At 49.2% G+C, this 17138-nt stretch overlaps 1 protein-coding gene across 1 annotated transcript; it reads left to right on the forward strand.

Moving 5' to 3' along the window:
* Window positions 1–1772: 1772 nt before the first annotated feature.
* Sall1 (spalt like transcription factor 1) lies at window positions 1773–16847 on the forward strand. The gene is made up of 3 exons (XM_041650629.1): window positions 1773–1908; window positions 10669–14090; window positions 15218–16847. The coding sequence occupies exons 1-3, from the start codon at window positions 1833–1835 to the stop codon at window positions 15659–15661; spliced, it is 3942 nt and encodes a 1313-aa protein (XP_041506563.1). The 5' UTR covers window positions 1773–1832; the 3' UTR covers window positions 15662–16847.
* Window positions 16848–17138: the final 291 nt, after the last annotated feature.

Here is a 17138-nt window from a genome sequence, read left to right on the forward strand (position 1 = left end):
TCTCCTCTCCCGATCGCGAGATAGGACAAGGATTGTGTATCTGCACCCCTCCCCCGCCTCCACCCCCATTACTCAGCCGAAGTTTAGTTTAGTCCCTCAGGCGCAAGACTTCGGCAACCTCGCCTAGCGGAAACCCCGAGGCGAGAGGAGATATAGACTACCCAGGACCAGCCCCAGATTCGCGGGAGCCTAAGCCTGGAAGAGGGAGAGCAAGGCCCGGATTCCTGGGTCCCGAACTCGGGTAAGGTAGGCTGTTACCCGCCTCTGGGAGATGGAGACGGAGCGAAAAGTTTGGGCACCGCGCGTGGCAAGTGTTGGAAAAGTGAAGGCGAGTTTGGCGTAGCTAGGGGGCAGCGGATAGGACCCTGTCCCCTCGCACTCACTCCGGGGCTTAGGGAAGCCACCTCGTCGCAGGCGAGGAGGCAGCTAGGGTAGGCAAAGGGGTCCTGGGTAGAGGCGGTGCCTAGGGTCTGGCTTCAACTGCACCTCCCAGGCCGGGGGCGCGCTGCCTAGCACTGGAATAGAGGCGCCCCTCCCCTCCCTCCCGCCGAAGCTGAACTCGGAACCAGGCAGGTCCCTGCTCTCCACCCGCCCGGGGCTTGGCGGCGCCACGGTGGCCGCCGCCTCCCCGCGGAGTGACGCGCCCTGCAGCCAACCGGGGCAGCTGGGGGGAAGGTTCGGGAGGGGTCCTGGGCGGAGCCGAGCCGCCCCCTTATCCCACGGGCACGGGGCGCTTCTCCCGAAAACTTCAGCCTTAATTGTCCCGGGAATGTCCGAGGTAGAGAAAGGGAGCTAAGGAGCCAGGCAGAGGCTGGAGGAGCGCAGCTCCCAGCAGGGAGAGACTGGGGTGGCGAGAAACCGGCCCCTCCCCCCAGGCCCCAAACCCTTCACGTTCCCAAACCTTTCCTGGGTCCTCTTCTCCGCACCCCCGCGAGCCCGGGATCCTGGGAATGGAGAACTCTGGGCGAAGGATCTCCGAGCCAGGCGGCGGGCAGGCGGGAGGGAGGCCCGGCAGCGGGAGGGAGGCGGACCGGCGTGGGGCTGGCTCGTCCCCACTCGCTTATTTTTTTTTTTTACGAGGGTGGGGGTGGGTTGCTTTCTGGTAGCTCTTAAAGAAACGAAGGAACACTCACGAAACGGGACGCCCTCCACACCCCACCCCCAATCCCGCCACGGGACTCCCTCCCCCCGCGGGCCGGCACGCAGCGCGGGAGTTGGGAAGTTCGCCGCGCGCCCGCAGCCTAGGTCCCCAGCCCCCGCCGCCAGCCCCACCCCCACGCGGCCCTGCTCCGCTTGGCTCCGGGGCGGGCATGCTAATTCGGGTCGGCCCAGCCCGGGATGGAGGGCGGGGGAGGGGGGAGGGGAACGAGCGGGGGGCGCCGGCCGGGGCGCCGGGCGCGCAGCGGCGTGGAGGCAGGCCCCCAGCGGCCCGGCCGCGGAGTCCCGGGCGGTCGCCAAGAGGGTTAACCCAGAGTCGGGCGGCGCGGCGCGCAGAGCCAGCCCCGCGGCCGGCTTATTGGGCCAGCGCGCGGAGAGACAGGGGTCTGCAGCAAATCACGAACTAATTGATTAAGGCGAGCGGGTTTGAATAGCGCTGGCCCGGTGCCAATCGCCTTTCAAAGAGCCCCTCTATGATTAATCGCAATGCATTATTGATAATCATAATTATAGCAGGACACATGCGCGCTGTGCCCGGGGCCGGGGAGCCGGGGAGGGGGCGGGCGGGCCGGCGGGCGGGGGGAGCCGCCGCCGCCGCCGCTCGATTTCCGTAATTTTGAGAAGATTTTTTTTTAGTAAATTTTTATTCTGCCCCAGCTGATGTTTGAGCCAGCATGTCGCGGAGGAAGCAAGCGAAGCCTCAACATTTCCAATCCGACCCCGAAGTGGCCTCGCTCCCCCGGCGAGATGGTGAGTGCTCCGGCCCGCGCCGCGGACACACAGACACACGCACTCACACGCACACTCGGACCCACGCACACGCGGCGGGCCCCGCGCCCACCGCCGCTCTCGCCTTCTGCGCTCGGCGCGTCTGATTTTATTTCATGCTTCCTCGATTTCAATTTGCCGGGCCGGTTTTCCCCCTGCCCCGGGAGAACCAGCCCATCCCGGCTGGAGCTTTCCGGAGTTCCGTGTCCTCGGCTGGGCGGAACAGGGTCGACTGGCCTCTCTCCTCCGCCCCGCCGGTCCCGCCACAACACGGCCGCCCCAGGGACGATCGCGCGGACCGAGGCCGACCGTGGCTTCCCACGCGAGGTCCCCCGTGCTCCCCGCGGGGCACGCGGGTCCCAGGGCTGGGCCTCGGTCTCCTGGGCCTCTCAACCCAGCCCCGCCGCTAGCGTTGAAGAAGTTTACTTCGTGCCGGTGGCTGAACGCCGAGCGCGTGGGGAGCTCGCTGCACCCCCTCCCCACTCTCGTACCCACTCGGTTAGCGAGCGAAATGTGGTGCCTTTGGAGGTTCCAACCTGTGAGAAGTGGGGACCGGGGTGGAGGAGTGGCATGCTGGAGTCGCGGCCAGAGTGTACTACCGGTCGCTCTGGAGACTGGGCTTAGGGACCTGGAAGTGTCGCGGTCCGGCTTCCCAAGTTTATCCCCACATGTTTCTCCCAAAATTTGCACCCACAATCCCTCAAATTCAGGCTGGGGTGTGTGCTCCCCGCCGATTGAGGAGTCCCCTCCAACGGGACCGGTCCTGGAAAGGGTCATTCGTTGGACACTCTCTCGGGTCTAGGGCTTAGCCCGCCAGACCTCTGAAGCGAGCAGGCGACGAAGGCAGGGTCCGGAAAGGAATGGACAAGTCGGGAAAAGTTTGTGTGAGCGAACTATGGCCTAGGGTAGTACGCACCCGGGCAGGGAACTGGGGCTACGGAGGGAAGACCCCTCCTACCCCAGCGTGACCTGAACTGTTTTCGGGGCAGAGTTTCCAAGCTCCCAGGCCGGAGGTGTCGCTCGGTCCCCGGGTCACCCGGCGCTGTGCCCGATTCTGCTGCGTGGGTCCGCGGCTACTGCTGCCTCTCGGGATCCTCAATCCCGGGGGGGGGGGGGCGTTGCAGGGTGTGGAGGTGGGAGCTACACCCCAGCAGAACTCCGAACCTCTGCCCACTCCGCTTTGCGGACGGCTGAGCCCCACGTTGCAGGCTCCTTCCCCAGAGGCCTGACTCTGAGCCGCTCTGGGTGCAGGGACGAGCATGCAGAGCCCCAGCGAGAAGGGACCAGCGCTTCCTTCCTCCTCGCTGTAGGGAGAGGGCAGCCCTGGCGTAAGATACCTGGACATTTTTCGGGAGACCAAAGACCCATTAAGGCAACTGTTTGCCCGGCACTTTTTAAGCTCGAAGCCTTATCAGTGTCTGCTTCTCTCAGCTCTTCGGAAAGATCCCTTGAAACGCACCCGGTTTACCACCCCAAAAGAACCGGTTCGAGGGTAAGCCAGATGAGATTAACCAAGGCCGCAGCGACCACTCGAACTATTTTTGTGGGGTTTCTCAACTAATTTTTTTAAGGCCTCCTGCCGCCCCCACACCAATCTTCCCTTAAGTTTCTAATGAGCCTTACTGTTAAAGTTAACAATTTGCATACGAAATTAAAAAAACCCAACTAGAGAGGAGAGGGGTTTTTTATTTTGCAAATTTGTACTGATTATTTACATTTTCCACGCAAATTTTTCAAAAAGCAACAATAACCACGTCGGGCTTTGGAAGAAGTGATGCTTGCTAGCTCTCCGCTTTGAGTCTGGATCTGAATGTTTAATAGTTAAGGCTTCTCATAAAGCGATAGCATTAAAGGGCTTCACTACCTCTCGCTATTATTATTTATTAGTACAATTTTTTTAGTTTATTTGAGCTTTGAGGTAAGTTAATTAGGGAACTGAATCAAGTTTCCTTTCTTTCTCTTCTTTTTCACTTAATTCTCCCTTTTTTTTTCTTTCTAAAAGCTAGTTCATTGTCCACAAATCTTGATTATTCTGAGCACCCTAGGAAACACCCCTCCCAGGCCCTTTTCTCACTCCCTCCTTTTCTTCAGGAGTAATAGTTTTAGGTTATGACTGTTTTTACATGGTTGAACAATAAGTTTGGAAGAAGTTGCCTAGAGGGTAGGTTTTGTAATAGGGTTACAGGATTTAGTGTGCTGTAATAGCACTCCTCCAGGAGAGCCCTCCCCACCAGTTGACGGTCAGGAGGGCCTGCCATACCCGGTTCTCCACATCCGGGAACAGTTGTGAGGTAGATAGAAATGGAGGTCCATGGCATGGCTCAAGTTTGCTTTAAAAACTCAGTTTTTCTGCACTGAGTCCAGCCATCTCCATCTCTTTCCCTACATAGAACCTGCACTTGAGAAGGTGTTGCTGGATGGTTGGTATTTTTACTTTGGAAGGCAATCCCCTATTCAAATGCCAGCCTTACTTTTTCTCCTATCACAGGAGGGTTTGATTGTAGAAAATGAAACAGCAGATATTAGCAAAGTAAATCTGATTTATGCCCTTCTCCCATATTGTCCCTCAAAGTGTCTGACCTAGAGCAAAACAGGAAAGTTCGCAGCCCCAGCCACAGTGGCCCTGAAGCAGCCATTCTCCTGTTTGGCTGTCTGTCCCCATTCATGTATATGTAGTATATACTGTCTTTGAGTTGTACAAAGAAAGCCATGCCATGCTAAGCAACCATTCCAAAAGCTTAATTCAAAGTTTTGCTTTGTTTTTTAAGGATTATTTAGTTTGTCTTAGAACATTGGTAGTTTATTCTCCTTGAGCATTTTTGTAAGCTTTTTTTTCTGTTTTTTTTTTATTAACCCAGGATTATGCTAAATAGGATCCATATCTTAAAAGATATTCAACAAGTCTCAAGTTACTTGTAGAAAGATAACTGGCCTTGGAAAGATTATTTACCAAGATAGATAATTCTTGGAAAAGGGAATATGTACTCTTATGCTTTTATATGTGATTACTCTTCTGTGAGTTTGGATTTCCAGGGTGTGTGTGTGTGTGTGTGTGTGTGTGTGTGTGTGTGTGCGCGCGCGCCCGCTTGCTTGTGTGTGTTCATTCCTTTTGGCGATGGTTTCAATATTCTTGAAGCTACTTGGAAGCCCCATTCTGACTTCATTCGTTTAAGTACTTTTGTTGCTTAGCTTTTTTAAAGGATAATATTGGAAGAAAGTAAAAACATCAGGAACTGCAGATAAGATATTGACTCTCCTAAGAAATATCCTGAAAACCCCATCTTACTCATATTAATAAAAAAATTCTATTATTTACCAAGGTAATTTACTCATTGTAAGCAGCTTAATGGCCACACATTGATTTCTGAGCCCCAAAGGTTAGAGAGAACTATAATGAATTGCTTTACAAAAAAAAAGAAGAAAAAGTACTGACACCCACAAGACAGGGCAGTTGGAAAGAATTTGTGTTTAGTCAAACATTTTTAAAGTTTGGTGAGATAGAAGATTCTGGATGATTAAAAAGTGATCTGCTTTTTTGTTTTGTTTGTTTTTCGAGATTTGTTTCTGGCTGCAGATACCTACTAAAATATTGAAAACAAACAACAAAGCCAGATCAGGCAGGGGATAACTACGTGAAGGTGGCTCTTTGGTTTCCAGCGTTTGGTGGTGTTTTCCATCCAGTTTCTGCCCTGGCTCATGGGCACAAGTACCAAACTATAGGGTGCTCTTTGGGAAGCTGTCTTTTCTCTACGTTTGGAGGCTTCAAGTTTTTTTTTTTTTTTTTTTTTTAAATCAGCAATCTCCTTCAGAAGGCAAGAGCCCACATTTTTCTGGTTGAGAATCTGGAGGGCGATGGGGGGGGGGGGGGATTCAGGCAGGTTCCAGGTTTCCAAACTTAGCCAAGCTCAGTGTCTAGCAACCAGGAAATCGAAATTCTTCTACAGCTTAAACATGGTTTTTCTAGCACAGTCCCTATTGCAGAAAGCCTGCGTTCCAAAATATCCTTAGAGGGGAAGGAAGAGACTATTAACCTAAAAGACTTGACACCCCTCCCCCAAGAAGAAAAAAGTCCGTGCCAGGCTGTAGAAAACCTGCATGCGTAGAGCTGTTTTAACCTTTGCCGGCCTCCTCCCATGCAGAGGTGACAAGGTCCAGATCATAATATGTCCTTCAGTGTCTTCCCAGTGACCCCCAATTTGAGTCTTGCTAGTCACTTAGCAGGAAGTTAGTAGTTTATTTTAGTTTCTCCTTATCAGCTTGGCTTCTTTTCCTAACCTTATTCCCCTGCCACCCCCAGATGCCAGACCCCCAAAGGGGAAGATTGACAGGTAATTCCCATAGCTCAGCTTCACCCTCCAACAACAGGGATTTAGTTTCTGGTGACTTTGCCAATGTTTGTGTAGTGTGCGTTTAGATCTCGCCTTAAGGAGTCTCTCTTTTACGCGTCACTGGGATAGGAAAGCCACAAAGCAGTTTTTGGACAAACCCTTGCAGTTGGAACCCCATCTAGTGTTCAGTTTGATTCATCCATGGGGAAGACATTTTCCCCTTTTATTTATTGTGAGCAAGAAGTGGGCTGGGACCAGTGCTTTCAATGGAGAGTGTCTTGTCCTTGTTATTCTTTTTTCAGAGATTACCCTTGCATCCTTTCACACAATCAGGGCCGGCACTGTAAACTTGAAGGAGACCAGTTAGTTTGTCGTTTCGCATAAAGGGAACTTCAGGCACTACTAAAAATATGCCCAGCATATGGTGTGCTTTTCTGGAACTTTACATTGGTCATTTAGAGTCTGTCTTTAAAAAAAAATTTTTTTTAAAAGATACAGAATCATTCAATCAAATATGTTCATGATCGCCTTTGCAAGTAGGTCCATGGGAAGGAACAGCCTGTTAAAATTAGGGGCCCCAACTCCACTATTGTTTGAATTCTATTAAGAAATGCTAATGTAGTCTTAAGGTAATGGGAAGTAGAGTGGAGGCCCTTTCTACAGAGCTTCAAAAAAAGAAAACTAATCTGGTAGAGCCTAGTGGTTGGTTTCTAGTTTGTTTTTTGTTTTGTGTTGTGTTGTTGTTTTTCTTTTCTTCCTTTCCTGCTTGGCTGGACCTTTCTGTGCGAGGCATAGTTTTATTTTTGTTTTCTGAGTAGACGGCTAGGCTGCAACACTTGTATTTTCTGCTTCCGAGTCTGCTGGGTTCGATTCAGAGGATGAAAAAGTGACAAGCTGGAATTGGGGGCCTAAATAGTTAACCAAGAGCTTACACATCTGGAATTTTAGTGTTAATTCGGTATACACCTCCTTCCTCCAAAAAAGAACTGAAATTTTAAGCATCTTTTTCTGCTTGCTGAGGGAAAAAAAAAAAAACAAAAACAAAAAACTCTTGCTTCGTAAATTTCCTACCTGACTGGAATTACAAAATGAATGTGGATGCAAGGTCTGGAATGCGATTTTCACCACAATAGGAGGAACACGGCAACCGTAGTTAGGATAATGAGGTCACCAGTTGCTACTATCCCGACTAACAGATTATTGAGAGAGATACAAGATAACAGAGGATAGGATCAGGAAAAAAATAATGAATTAGAACACAGGCGTGTGTGTGTGTGTGTGTGTGTGTGTGTGTGTGTGTGTGTGTGTACATGCGCGCGCCCGCGTGCACGCGTGCCTGTCTGCCTGCTATCTAATTGCAACTTAAAAGTATTTCTTTTAGCAGTTGGAGCCCCAGATTCGTGCTGGTTTCCTGGCCTGTCTTCTTTCTCTCTAAGCTGCTTCCCTGGAACTGTGTTCATAATGCAGATGGGTTTAAAGTTAGGCATTATAGAGGGTAACAACACCTGCTTCTGAAGTGAGTTCAAAAATAGATACCAGGATTTTGAGGGGTGGGGGCAGCATGTTCATAAACACCAGGAAATTAAATGAGTTGATTGGACAGTGAGGTTAAATGTCAGCTTACTAAATTGTGGGAATCAAAGCTTAAATATTGGCCAACTTTTAGACAGGGTCTCCTCTCTCTTAGAAGCCAGCAGGCACTTGTCTTCAAGTGTCTCTATCTCCGTCCTGTTAGCCTAATCCTAAATATAAAAATGTTCAGGTTGAACAACTTGAAAATTCTCAAGTGAGGCTTGAAGCAGCACCAATGCAGAATCCCAGTGCGGGCAAGTAATAATCCATTAAGCCCTCCAAAGGAACCTCCTCTTATTCTTTTCCCTATATATTATGAGAATATCAGATGCTTGCAAGTTATAAAGAATTAAAATGCCCTTTAACCGTGAGCACAGATGTGCTAAATATTTGAAGCAGCCACATTGTAATGTGTACAATTGATGAAGTCAGTTTTCTGATTTCCCTTGCTAGTTATTTAGTTCTGAATCTGCCGTTATTTGTCTAAGCCCAGCTGACCAAGCAAAACTGTGTTTTAAAGTGGCTTTATGTTTTGATAAATGTGAGCTGGTTGAAAAGTATTTTCCACTGAATGCAGAGCTTAATAGAACATGCTGACATAATAGTTTTAATGCATTTTGTTGAAAATGTGTGAACAAACAGAATAGCTTTTGTTCCTTCATAATTGGCTGTAAAAGTAGATGGAAACATAACCATTACATATGGAAATGTGCAGAGAGAAAGAAATAACATTTCTGTTGAATATATTAGGAATTGCATTTCCTAGTTTAAAATAAGCATCCGAAATGGATGCATCATTTAAAATCAGTTGTCAAAATACGAAGCTTTAAACAGAATTTTTGTCACATCGTTTTGTCCCATGTGAAGCGGTGTAACTTTAGCAAATTTCATTTAATATTTTGTTTGTATTATTTCAAGGCAGGGGGAGAGACAGAAAGTGCTTAAAACAGCACCTTCAGTGTGCATGGGAATCTGGTGCCAATTAGAATGATTAAACATTAAATTAAAACTGGATCATTATCGGTATTTTCTGCCACAACCGCGATTTGTTTGGCGTTGTTAACGCGTTTTGCACTATAACCCTGTGTAGATTTAAAGATGGGGATTAGGAAAGCTGGCTTATTAAGTATAACTCAGCTACTAAAATAACCCTCCCAGTGAGGAGAGCGTGCATACGGTCGACATACTTCACCAGGGGCCCTCATCGACTTCCGCGTCACTCCAGGCAGATAGAGTTAAGGAATTTTCACAAGTGACTGTTTAGGTGTTAATTGTATTTTCTGAAATGCAAAACTCTTCCAGCTTGTTAGATGCTTAATCCAAAAAGGTAACCTCTGGCTCTTTTGAGTGGACATGCAGTTGACTGGGGGGGGGGGGGGGAGGAAGCATTTTGATTTTGCATGTATTCATATCTGCAGTTGCCTTTTTTTTCCTTTTCTCCTGTGAGTTTTCTAGAAGATTCAATTTGGAAGCCATGGAAACTACCCATTATCTGATTCAGCTTTGTAGAAAAGCATGCAGGGAGGTAATCCTTGAATTCAACAGTTTTTTCCACAGCCTTCGGAGATGACCACACACCATTTGTACAGCAGAAGTTGGTGTTCCCCATGCTGAGCAAACAAGGGGAACGCCATCCTGTCTTTGAATAGGATGTTAGCTTGGACTTGGAGATTTTGGTGTTTAATTTACAAATGGGTCTTAGTGAGAAGACCCCTGAGCAGCCAGAGAAGACAAACAAGAAATCTGGGGATTTTTAAATTTTTTATATGTGTATGTGTGTGTATCTAAATGATGTCTTTTCACATATGAAACCTTTTCATAGACATATATATGCTTGATACAATCTTTTAAACAACCGATAACAGTAAGAAACAACGTGTTTTTAAAGACATTCAGGCAAGAATTGGCAAACTCTCCTATAAGCACAATTCCTTCAGGATGGAGCGCTTCTAGCACGTTCTTCTTCAGCTCCTGTTTAGCAGGACTGTAGATGGCATGATTGTTTTTATCCACAGAAAGGCCGTTTTCGAGGAGACATTTAGAACACCGCCACTTGGAGCACAGTGACGTATATTCTTCGGCAAGGAGAATGATCATCAGGGCTCCTTCCTGAATCTGAAAGACAAATGTGTGTGTAGGGGTGGTACATAGGTACCAGACAGACCTGTGTGGGATTATGCACCTGTGTTCTCGTGTGTGTGTGTGTGTGTGTGTGTGTGTGTGTGTGTGTGTGATGCTTCCTCTTCTAAAACAGTTGGGTCTGTGGCTGATGTGATTGTATTGTGTCTGTCACTCCTCGGCCTGGGCTCAGGTTCCAGGCAGGGGCTTGAGGTGACTCTGGAGTTGTTGGCCCCCAGCTAGGTGATGTGTATGCATTTTTCCCTCTTGTCAACTACTGATTCGAAGCTGAATGACTACAAATTAGTTTAGTGACAGAACAAACTGTCACAGATATCTTTGCATCCGTTGAGAATGAATAAGGTTGACAGAAACTCAAGAGCCTAATAAGTTCTCAGCCTGCTTGAGGGACCCTCTCCAGGCAAGTAGACAATCAGTGTATAAAATATTGGAAATCAATATTTTGCTATGGAATTTCATTATGTACCAGTGTCCTCCCTTCATGGTATTTTATATTTTGATGAATTATCTAAAGGCCATAACTATCCACAATGCCATCTGGATAGGACTCTCGAAACGCCCAGGTAACACTACCTGACTTCCAGGGCTTCCATTTGGTGCTTTGTAGGCAGGAAACATTTACAGCCCTTTCTCTCTTTCTCAAGTCATTGCTGACAGTCTTTCCTGGCGTCATTTTTAACCCTGAACCTTTTGATGTTTATAGGGGACACAGAGAAGGGTCAACCAAGTCGCCCCACCAAGAGCAAGGATGCCCATGTCTGTGGCCGGTGCTGCGCTGAATTCTTTGAGCTATCAGATCTTCTGCTCCACAAAAAGAACTGCACTAAGAATCAATTAGTTCTGATCGTCAACGAAAGTCCAGCCTCCCCTCCCAAAACCTTCCCTCCTGGCCCGTCTCTCAATAATCCTGATGAGCAAATGCAAGACACAGTGACCAGAACAGACGAAGAAGATTGCAGAGACCTTTCAGAACACAAAGGACTTGACAGGGAAGAGTCCATGGAGGTGGAGGCCACAGCTGTCACCACTAGCAGCAGCAGCAGCACGTTGAGTGGCGTCACCAACATCACCACCCCATGCTGCCTCAGCGGCTCCTCCACGGGTACCTCAGCGATCACAACCTCTCTACCTCAACTCGGGGACCTGACAACACTGGGCAATTTCTCGGTGATCAACAGCAACGTCATCATCGAGAATCTCCAGAGTACCAAGGTGGCAGTGGCCCAGTTCTCCCAGGAAGCGAGGTGTGGGGGGGCCTCCGGAGGCAAGCTGGCCATCCCAGCCCTCATGGAGCAGCTCCTAGCCCTGCAGCAGCAGCAGATCCACCAGCTGCAGCTCATAGAGCAGATTCGTCACCAAATACTGCTGTTGGCGTCTCAGAACGCAGACCTGCCAGCATCTTCTAGTCCTTCTCAAGGTACTTTACGAACGTCGGCCAACCCCTTGTCCACACTAAGTTCCCATTTATCTCAGCAGCTGGCGGCGGCAGCTGGATTAGCACAGAGCCTTGCTAGCCAATCTGCCAGCATCAGCGGTGTGAAACAGCTCCCCCCAGTCCAGCTACCTCAGAGCAGTTCCGGCACCATCGTCCCGCCCAGCAGTGGCACTTCTCCCAACGTGAGCCTAGTGACGGCGGCAGTTCCTACCCCATCCTCAGAGAAAGTGGCTTCCAGTGCTGGTGCCTCCCATGTCAGCTCCCCGGCAGTCTCAGCGTCATCGTCACCAGCATTCGCAATAAGCAGTCTGTTAAGTCCTGCATCTAACCCACTTCTACCTCAGCCGACCCCAGCTAACGCTGTTTTCCCCAACCCTTTGCCCAACGTTGGAACAACTGCAGAGGATTTAAACTCCCTGTCTGCCTTGGCCCAGCAAAGAAAAAGCAAGCCACCAAATGTCACTGCCTTTGAAGCAAAAAGTACTTCAGACGAGGCATTCTTTAAACACAAGTGCAGGTTCTGCGCAAAGGTCTTCGGGAGTGACAGTGCCTTGCAAATCCACTTGCGCTCCCACACCGGAGAGAGGCCCTTCAAGTGCAACATCTGTGGGAACAGGTTCTCCACCAAGGGCAACCTGAAAGTTCACTTCCAGCGCCACAAAGAGAAGTACCCCCACATCCAGATGAACCCCTACCCCGTACCGGAGCACTTGGACAACATTCCCACGAGCACCGGCATCCCCTATGGGATGTCCATCCCCCCGGAGAAGCCGGTCACCAGCTGGCTAGACACCAAGCCAGTCCTGCCCACTCTGACCACTTCCGTTGGCCTGCCATTGCCCCCGACCCTTCCAAGCCTCACGCCCTTCATCAAGACGGAAGAGCCAGCCCCCATTCCTATTAGCCATTCTGCTGCCAGCCCCCAAGGCTCAGTCAAAAGTGACTCTGGGGCTCCTGATTTGGCCACAAGAAACCCAAGTGGGCTCTCAGAGGAAAGCGAAGGGTCTGTTCTGCCACCTTTCAGTGGAAAAAGTGAAGAGGCTGGTATGGCCATCGGCTCAGTCCCAACAGCAGGCAACAGTGCCCTGAGTTCCCCAGTGGCTGATGGTGGCCCAGGGGGGGGCGCCTTCACCAACCCTTTGTTGCCTCTCATGTCTGAGCAGTTCAAGGCCAAGTTTCCTTTTGGGGGCCTCTTAGATTCAGCCCAGGCCTCAGAGACATCGAAACTGCAGCAGCTGGTAGAGAACATTGACAAGAAGGCCACAGACCCCAACGAGTGTATCATCTGCCACCGGGTCCTCAGCTGTCAGAGCGCCCTGAAAATGCACTACCGAACGCACACCGGGGAGAGGCCCTTCAAGTGTAAGATCTGTGGCCGGGCCTTCACCACGAAAGGCAACCTTAAGACCCACTACAGCGTCCACCGGGCTATGCCCCCACTCCGAGTGCAGCACTCTTGCCCAATCTGCCAGAAGAAGTTCACCAACGCGGTGGTCCTCCAGCAGCACATTCGAATGCACATGGGGGGTCAGATCCCTAACACCCCGGTCCCTGACAACTACCCCGAGTCCATGGAGTCCGACACGGGCTCCTTTGATGAGAAAAATTTCGATGACTTAGACAACTTCTCGGATGAGAACATGGAAGATTGTCCTGAGGGCAGCATCCCGGATACACCCAAGTCAGCCGATGCTTCCCAAGACAGCCTGTCCTCGTCGCCTCTGCCCCTCGAGAGCTCGAGCATCGCTGCTTTGGAGAATCAGATGAAGATGATCAATGCTGGCCTGGCAGAGCAGCTGCAGGCCAGCTTGAAGTCAGTGGAGAACGGGTCGCTGGAAGGGGATGTGCTGACCAACGACTCATCCTCCGTGGGCGGCGACATGGAGAGCCAGAGTGCCGGCAGCCCGGCCATCTCCGAGTCTACCTCTTCCATGCAGGCTCTGTCTCCCTCCAACAGCACCCAAGACTTTCACAAGTCTCCCGGTGTGGAGGAGAAGCCACAGAGAATGGGGCCGGGCGAGTTTGCCAATGGTCTGTCTCCCACCCCAGTGAATGGGGGCGCTTTGGACCTGACCTCGAGTCATGCCGAGAAAATCATCAAAGAAGACTCCCTTGGAATCCTCTTCCCTTTCAGAGACCGGGGTAAATTTAAAAACACTGCTTGCGACATTTGTGGCAAAACCTTTGCTTGTCAGAGTGCCTTGGACATTCACTACAGAAGTCATACCAAAGAGAGACCGTTCATTTGCACAGTTTGCAATCGTGGCTTTTCCACAAAGGGTAATTTGAAGCAGCACATGCTGACACATCAGATGCGAGACCTGCCATCACAGCTCTTCGAGCCCAGCTCCAGCCTCGGCCCCAATCAGAACTCGGCGGTGATTCCCGCCAACTCCTTGTCATCTCTCATCAAAACGGAGGTCAACGGCTTCGTGCACGTTTCTCCTCAGGACAGTAAGGATGCCCCCACTGGTCACGTCCCTTCAGGGCCTCTGTCATCCTCTTCAACATCCCCAGTTCTACTCCCGGCTCTGCCCCGGAGAACTCCCAAACAGCACTATTGTAACACGTGTGGGAAAACCTTCTCCTCCTCGAGTGCCCTGCAGATCCATGAGAGAACTCACACTGGAGAGAAGCCCTTTGCTTGCACTATCTGTGGAAGAGCATTCACAACAAAAGGCAATCTGAAGGTACCTGCTCTGCCTGTACCCATCACCCTTTCTCATGCCCTTGGCAGCTGCTGCTGCTGTTGCATGCTCCTGGAGCCCTCAGCTGCATAGTCAGGGAGAAGGTTCTGGAAAGGGGACCTGGTGCACGCATCTGACGGGAGTGGGCGGGGTGGGGTGGGAGGATATGAAGGAGCCTTATTAGGTCAGGATCATGGCAGGGACAAGGGCAGCCTGTAGCTTGCTGCATGTCACCACGCCTTGAATAATTTGGTACCTAAGCAAAGTAGCAGCCTTTCTCTGCTGTCTCGCTAAGTGCACCAAATGAATTGCTTTACCTACCAAATCAGACAGCCTGGCGTTGCCATGGGGTATTGATTAAAGACCTCCATGTGGCCTGCGTACTGCCCATATCACTTAATAATTACGACTTCCTTTGGCATATGCAGCTATTTTTCATAACTGCAGTCCCGCTTGGTTTGTTTTTCTAGAAACGGTAACATCACTCCTCCGCTAATGGGCATTATGATAATTGATCACACAACATTTCCTACTGATATGTGTTGGAAATAAAGCAAACACGCTCGTTCTAGAGCAACAGTTGAACACTCGCTGTGTACATTTTTCTGTTGACAGAGTATTTCTCTGGAGGTTGCTGCCAGTAATGTGAAATGAATAATTACTTTCTGGGTTTTCCTCTCTCTGTGTGCGGGGCCCTCCAATGGGCAATCAGTGAGGGCTACTCTCTTCCCATCTGAGAAGGACATTTACAGGGTAAAGGGTGTCAGATACAATACTTAGCACCGCAATGAGAGTGGACATAACAATTCTAACCCAGAAAGGCGCTATCCGCGACTGCCTGGCTCGCTTGAGGCCATTGCAAGCTAAATACGGGTAATAAAAAAAGAGTAACTAAGGCTTCTTTGCCCAGGAAGAAGCCAGCCAGCCCAGGGGTGCAGAGAGCGAACGCATTATTACTAGACCTTGGGAGTGGATGGTTCCTGGTGTCTTTCCCCCTGTCTGTTACATAATAAGAATAGACATTTAAGCCACTTGCTATGTCAAGGTTTGGGATATGAGTTGAGACAGATTCAGCTGTTAAGCTTCTGACTCTCTTTTTCTTCTCTCTCTTCCCCAACCCACGTCCGCAGGTCCACATGGGCACTCACATGTGGAACAGCACCCCTGCACGCCGGGGCCGGCGGCTCTCCGTGGATGGCCCCATGACATTTCTAGGAGGCAATCCTGTCAAGTTCCCAGAAATGTTCCAGAAGGATCTGGCGGCCGCGAGGTCTGGAAGCGGGGATCCGTCCAGTTTTTGGAACCAGTACACGGCAGCACTGTCCAACGGGTTGGCCATGAAGGCCAACGAGATCTCTGTGATTCAGAACGGTGGCATCCCTCCAATTCCTGGAAGCCTGGGCAGCGGGAGCAGCTCACCTATCAGCGGGCTGACAGGGAACGTGGAAAAACTGGGGAATTCCGAACCCAGCGCTCCTCTGGCCGGCTTGGAGAAAATGGCGAGCAGCGAGAATGGAACCAACTTCCGTTTCACCCGCTTTGTGGAGGACAGCAAAGAGATAGTCACAAGCTAAAGATGCGGGAGCATTTCCACTCAGAATGCTGCCCGAGGTTGCCTCCTGCCCCAACCCCTTCCTTCCCTTCTGGCCCCTGGGACTATGAACTACACTATGAAGACATTCTTTTGTACTTTATTCAACCTCTAGAGTTCTAAGAAAGCTTATTTATTAGTGCTATAACCTTGCTTTGCAAACAGAATGCAAGCATTAACTTTGGTCTTCTGTATTTTGGACTAAATACTAATGGACTAGAGTGCTGTAAGCTTGCTGTAACATTTATGGCAATCACAAGTTGCCCTGCTAGGCGGTCTTAATCTGGCATTAACTTATTTTCTATATCCAGTTTAATATGAATCTGGTGTTGATGCAATGCCTCCGTGATGCGTAGATCTCTAATAAAGTCTGTATATAAATGTACACTTTGATCCTGCTGGGAAATTTTATCAGCAACCACATTGTCTGATCTTTGCAAACAGATTGAAGGGAAGGACTTTAAGTACAGGCTGAACATCGAAGGGTTTGGGTTTTGTGTTTGTCTGTTTGTTGTTTGTTTTTGGTTTTGTTTTCATTTTTATTCTAAACTTCAACCTGCTTTTTTTTTGTTGTTGTTATTTTATAGAATTAACCATTTCCGTTTTGAACTGCTATTCGTATTGTGCTTTTTACTTGAGTCGTCTTCGGTGTTAATAAGTTTCTGTACAGTAATAAGCACGCAGAATTCTTTAGAGGAAAAAAAACCCACAAGTGTTGTTTTGGTAGTTGAAACTGAGACGTAGCATTTTTGCCTTGTAGGGTATATTCACAGTAGGAAACGTGTGCTGGAATTTCACAATGCTGCTAACGATAGCATCTTGAACAACCTTCAGTGGAGAAATGTCGATGCTCTTGTATATACAATAAGAAATATCACTTTCATTAAAATGTACATATGTTCCTCACAAGAGCAAATGCTTCTCGACCGAGAGCGAGTATAGTGTTGGTTTATTTTGTATTAGGTAAGGAAGGAGAAAAAAACGGACTGTGACATGCACTTTCTTGGAAAGATAGAAGCGGGGAGGGATTCCGATTTCTTTAACATTTAATGCTTACTAACAACAGAGATACTGTAATTTTGCTCAAGTAATCAAATACATCCTTTTTTTTGCAACAGATAAAACAGCATCCCGTGTCTGTGTTTTTAGACTGCATCTCTCTCTAGCCAGGCCCCTAAAAGTAGTTTACCATTTCCCTAGGTAGCTGTAAATTGCGTGTGTAAGCGAGTATCTCCTCTAAATAAGACATAGTAAAAGGCATAACAGAAACGGGCATGCATGGGCCTGCATTTTGTTTTGGTTTGGATCCCCCCCCCCCCCCCCCCCCCCGTTTCGTTGTTTTTTGTTTGCTTGCTTGTTTGCTTGCTTGCTTGCTTGCTTTTGAGATCTGGCAATCTACCTATTTCTTCAATATCCATTTCTTGTTTGGAAATGTGTATTAGTTTCCACTTTTCTCCCAC

The sequence above is a fragment of the Microtus oregoni genome, unplaced genomic scaffold (genome assembly GCF_018167655.1).
Source record: "Microtus oregoni isolate MIOR12 unplaced genomic scaffold, Mior012 000004F_ref0000308, whole genome shotgun sequence".
In the NCBI taxonomy this organism is placed as follows: Eukaryota; Metazoa; Chordata; class Mammalia; order Rodentia; family Cricetidae; genus Microtus; species Microtus oregoni.